This window comes from Hordeum vulgare, chromosome 2H (assembly GCF_904849725.1).
Source record: "Hordeum vulgare subsp. vulgare chromosome 2H, MorexV3_pseudomolecules_assembly, whole genome shotgun sequence".
Classification (NCBI taxonomy): Eukaryota; Viridiplantae; Streptophyta; class Magnoliopsida; order Poales; family Poaceae; genus Hordeum; species Hordeum vulgare.
Genome location: NC_058519.1, coordinates 582,357,274 through 582,362,726, shown reverse-complemented (window position 1 = coordinate 582,362,726; position 5,453 = coordinate 582,357,274). Strand labels below are relative to the sequence as shown.

Sequence of the window (5,453 nt, the reverse complement as noted above, 5' to 3'; positions counted from 1 at the left end):
GCAATCTGCAACAAGCGTTAAGTTATAAAATCAGAAACTACATGAGTCTAAATAGGACACACGTCGCACGGACGAGACGACGGACGCCCGCGTGCACTCCGCCAGCTGGAGCACAACGTTTCCCTAAAAGTTTCTAAAAAAGAAAAACTCCTTGAATCGTCCATAAAAAAGATGGGAAGTCATAAGCAATTTGGCCTTGTAGGACCTAGGATGGCCTTTTTTCTTTCTTTTGAAACGTATTGGTCTGGGAAAATTTTGTGTAGCCGAACTCATTTTTCTCCTTGGATTGAGCAGAACGCTGGATTGTCCCTGTTGCTTCTTCAGGCCCTCTCTGAAGTGACGGGGTGACGGACGGACGGGTTCCACAGAATCCGTGAAGGAAAACAGCGTTAGGTTAAGGATTAGGCTTTGATGGGAGATGTGGGCCGGGCCTACTAAGCGCTACAGGCCTTAAAGCCCCCTACCACACCATTGCCAACCGTCCCTCTACCCGCGGTAGCAATAAACAAACATGTCAGCAGCACCCGCCGAAGCAATCTTTCTGATGCCATGTACAAATCAATGGTCCCTTTCAGTCGCCGACCTGTAAAGCTTCCGTCCGTCTCTCTACCGACGCGGGGCATAGTAACTGCTACGACGTCGCCGTCGCCGTCGCCGGCACACCCTACGTCCATACCCATACCACGGCCGGCGTTATCAGTTTTTTCCGGGCCTAGGTAGAAGAAGAAAGCATCAGAAAATGGTTCGGTTTGGAAGAGCATCATAATATATCTGTGCAAATCCAAAGGGTCCACAACTCCATGGAGCTTAAACATCGCTGCCCTATTCGTAATAGGAGTTAGCAACAGCACGGCTGTATTCGGTCGTGTCAGAGAAGCTGATGCACTGTTCTCTCATACGCTAGGTGGCCATGGTTGGAAAATTCGTGATCTAGATGTGTCAACGCTGCAGATGCTCCAATACTAATACTGCTGTTAATATGCGACAAGTCATGCATCTGGCCCACGAAGGACATCTTCGACTCTGACCCTCAAAACCCTAGCATCTGTTTGAGTCGGGTTGTCAAACGTGTTTTACCGTTCAACAATTTTTTTTTAAAAAGAGGATATACCCCGGTCTCTGCATCTCGACGATGCATGCAGCCATTTCATTAATTAATTTTAAAAACCTTACAAAGCAATACATCAGTTAGCCTGAAGCCACCATCTTGACAACATATGCCTCTACTCCTATCCCCATGATGAAGGTGTGCCGAATGTCCGAGCCTAATAACAAACAGACATCGCACCAAACCCTAACACTTAAAGCCGGATGCCCCAGCCCAGCCACATACCGGGACTGGGTCCAAACCAGTCCGGCGCACATGCCGTCGCCGCCGTCTTCCACCAACCCATCTCCAGCGCTGGTACTGATGCAGCGATCTTGCCAGGCCTACCGTCGACGCCACCACGGTGCCAGATAACTCCACCATCCTGCACGTATTCATCCACACGTGTCCGTCGGCGAAACTCAGCAGCACCATGCCGCCGGGATCTGCCATCAGCCTTGCGGTGAATGTAACACCGCTCTTCCTCTTGTCCCCTCCAGCCAGCACTTGCTCCAAAATGATGCCCCCAGGAGGGAGAACGACACCGAAAGCGTCGTCAGTGTCCGATCTGGTAGACCCAGATCTAGGGTTTCCCCCGGAACATCCCGATCAAGTTGACATGACCTGCAACGATGATGCCTCGAGAAGGGACCGACATCTGATACGCCATCATCGTCCGCCAAGACCGCAGTCAGGCACGATTTTCACCGGAAGCCACGTTGTCCCGATCTCGCGGCTGGCTGGAACTGCGCAGAGCTTCACCATGAAGACGTACGCCACCGCCGGTACTCCGGCAGAGATCCTTCATCCCCTCACGATCCCTCCACGCGCCGCCGGTCGGCGAAAGGCCACGCCGCGGCGGATCCGATCGGGGCGTTGGATCCGCAGCCACCGCACCCACCATCTCCACACATATCAGCCAACCCCGTCGGAAGGGGTACTGCCACCACCGCCGTCCTTCAGGGCCACCGCTCCGCCGGGCATGGAGCTTTGGCCACCGCCACGTAGCATAGGGTAGTCGCCGCCCTCGGACTCCCACGTGAGGTGCCCCTGCCGCCTCAAACGGGATCCCGCAGCAATCACCCGCCCTGGTGCCTTCGGCACCGGGGCCGCCGCCACACACATCTGACACCATAGACCCACCCAAAAGCCTCTCCCTGGCCCTGCCCCCTTTCTTTTCCAAAGTGGTTGCTACACATTTATGCGGATTGAGAGCGTCAACGACGCAACCTCTCAAGTAGCTCGCCGGCCGAGAGCGTTGCCCGCGCCACATCTTTGGTGTTGGTGCCAGTTTAATGCCGGGGAGAAGGACAAGGGGAGACGGATATCTACTATATTCAAACGTGTTATCCGCTTGCCCGCCTATCCGTCATCATTAAATTGTCGCGTCGGCCGAGAAACCTACTTCAACGTTTACAATGATATGCCCCGTCGTTTGACCTCATTGGTATCCACTATTTAAACGATGTCATTGCCGGCACAAAACTGCACCAGAACACATTCGCTTCACATGCTTCTCCTCTGCACCACATACACCATGATCGCGAGCGGTAACGTTTGTGGGAGAACATGTCAACGGAGCAGAAGCACGAAGTGGCCGTCGTTGTGGTTGGGTGGAAGGGTCGCCGTGCCAAGCGGATAGAGGTCGACATGTCGGCCATCTCTCCAGAGGTCTTTGACAATGACCCAACAATGGAGATGGGCTCCGACGATGACTAGACGTTGGAGCGTGCGCAGGTGCACTTCAACGACACTATTGCGGAGGAGCAGCCGACACCGCCGGCATTTTTAGGATTTAAAGCGTGCTTACTTTAATTTCTAAGATTAATTTGACTGCTCTTTTTTATTTCGGTCGGAAGCAGTACAACCTCTCACTCCTCGAGCAGTATCAGCCAGCAAAGGGCCAAATCTATGATAAGCGCGTGAGCGAGGAGGAGGCTATGACGGTAGAGAACCCCCAACATCGTCGCCGAGCAGCGGGCGCTCTATGAGGCCACACACGCTCACGCCGCTCGCAACACATCCGGACGCGGTTGCTCAGATGGTCATGAACGAGAACACCGACAATTGTGCATCCTTCGCGCCACCCCGTCCACGTCCATCGTCAACCTCAGGTCCATCGACAACAGACTAGTTACGGAGTCCGACGAGGAGTAGCGGAAGGGTGGTTGCGTGGCCTGAGTCCCAAGTGTGTCGATGTGTGTCCCGTGTCCTACTCTTCCTCGTCGGGGACCGCACCTTCCTTTCATCAATCTCTCATCCACGCCGAACATGAACATGGCCAACGTCGGAGAGGAACAACAAGGACTTGAAGGACATGTGCCACCGTAGATTTAGGTCAGATCGCCTTTTTAATGAAATATGTCAAAAATATAGTGAATATGATTCGATTTAGATGAAAATCATCCAATATTTTTAAATTCACTTTGAAATATTTTGGGCACGGTTGGATGGTCGGCTCCTATGTTGATGGACTGGTCCGGAGCAATCCACCGACTGATGCGGTGTCCGATTTAACGGGCAGCGTTGAAGGATCTTCGTACGTGCTACTGTTCCAAAATCAAAATAGTAGTTGTTTCTTGTAATTATAGGATGAACTGTTCAGGAAAAGGTAGCTAGCTCCGTACGTACTGCTACCCAGGAGCCAGGACCCATTTACCTACCGGTCGAGCACGCGAGCCTTACGAACTGTTGGCGATCAAAGGAAGGAGTAGTGCACGATGACACTTCTCTGGATCATCACGTTCGTTTTTCAGCAGAACTTGGAATTTAAAATGACTCTTTGTACAGGGCAGCAAATATTTTGCGAGTTGAACGACGCCTGTTTAACTTATGATCAGTGTTGGACGGTCGAGAAAGAGGCTGTGTTGCTGCGCTATGTGGTCATCATGTCTGAAGGTGGCCTCGAGCCTCTCACTCTCTCACGCATACATCCTTGGTTGAGTTCATGTGACTGCTTACTGATCGATATGGCCGGTTGATTCCGATGCCGAGGTGTGCACATCAGCGTGATCCATACTCAAACCAGCTCTATAAGTAGCAACTGGTGATGTTAGACAGAGAGAGAGAGAGAGAGAACACAAGCTCAGCACGCTTCAGCAGAAGATGAGTAGAGCAGCGAGCAGCGGGGGTGGCCGGAGCTCTCTGGGCTACCTCTTTGAGCCGGAGGAGATCTTCCCGATCCACAGGTTCAAATCCAACCGAAAAACCGAGAAGCCCTCGGAAGACCACATCGTCCCGCCGCCAAAGGACGGCAAGGTCATGACCTGCGATGAAGCAGATCAACGAGAACCGCCATATCAGGCTCCTCCGAAGAGGGAGGAGGACTCGAACCCTATTGTGTCTCACAGACCTGCTTCCATCATCTACCACACTAACCAATCAGGCAACAACTCCGGGCTTCTAATCACTGTAAGTTTTCTGTGGTTTCTGTAGCCTATAATCATTGTACTGTATAGTACTTCCTTTGTTCCTAAATACTTTTTGTTAGAGATAACTAGATTAGCTCTCCCCAACAACAAATATTATGGTACAAAGGAAGTACTACGCACTGCTTCTGCTTTAGAAGTTCAGATCGTTTATTTATGTAAATATAGGCTGCACGTGCATGCAGATTTGAGACACATGACATGCATAGCATGCATGAATGAGCTTGTAATCAGCATGTGCGTCCTCGCTATTTTGCCTTGTAGGACCGTCCGTCGACGAGGGTCCGGTGTGCACCTGGAGGGGCGTCCTCGCTAGGATTTCTCTTCTCTTCGGAGACGCACGTAGCTGACGAAAAATGATGGCACACACCCAATCCACAAGAGTTTATGACTCGGTGGATCTATCTATGCTTTCATATGCAGTATGGGGAAGAAGGGTGTTCTAATTTATGTACCACGAGCTGACGAGCTTGGCACATGCCTGCAGCTAGTTTGTCTCTGCATGGCCTATATATCGTGTTGCTTGGTCAGTGTGTACCATGGAGCTTAATATCTTTGTTTATCGATCGCGCGTAGCGCTTGCGGCGATCTTTGTTGTAAATTGCTGCTATGCAGACCTTAAGTTATATATGGGGTTGAAGTTATGTTTGGGTGTTCAATTCAAATGGTTTTGTTACTCTTGTGAGTTAATGTGTAATTCCAAGACTGAATATAGATTGTTGTAATTTATTTTATCTATGCATGATATATACTCCCTCCGTTCCTAAACATTTGTCTTTGTAGAGATTTAACTATAAACTACATACAAAACAAAATGAATGAATCTATATTCTAAATTATGTCTATATACATCCGTATGTTGTTCATAATAAAATCTCCAGAAAGACAAATATTTAAAAACGGAGGGAGTATTATGCTATGATGGAGTCATGAGGCAT

General features: G+C 50.3%; 1 protein-coding gene across 1 annotated transcript; it reads left to right on the top strand.

The window, feature by feature from the left end:
- The first annotated feature begins 4,165 nt into the window (after positions 1 to 4,165).
- LOC123430625 (protein SPIRAL1-like 4) lies at positions 4,166 to 5,249 on the top strand. The gene is made up of 2 exons (XM_045114480.1): positions 4,166 to 4,498; positions 4,780 to 5,249. The coding sequence occupies exons 1-2, from the start codon at positions 4,193 to 4,195 to the stop codon at positions 4,873 to 4,875; spliced, it is 402 nt and encodes a 133-aa protein (XP_044970415.1). The 5' UTR covers positions 4,166 to 4,192; the 3' UTR covers positions 4,876 to 5,249.
- The last annotated feature ends 204 nt before the right edge of the window (positions 5,250 to 5,453 follow it).

What these genes read in the sequence shown, in the direction of transcription:
- LOC123430625 (XM_045114480.1), top strand. Translation starts at nt 4,193, where the DNA reads ATGAGTAGAGCAGCGAGCAGCGGGGGTGGCCGGAGCTCTCTGGGCTAC. An exon ending in ACTCCGGGCTTCTAATCACT is followed by an intron (nt 4,499 to 4,779) that starts GTAAGTTTTCTG and finishes TTTGCCTTGTAG; the next exon opens with GACCGTCCGTCGACGAGGGT.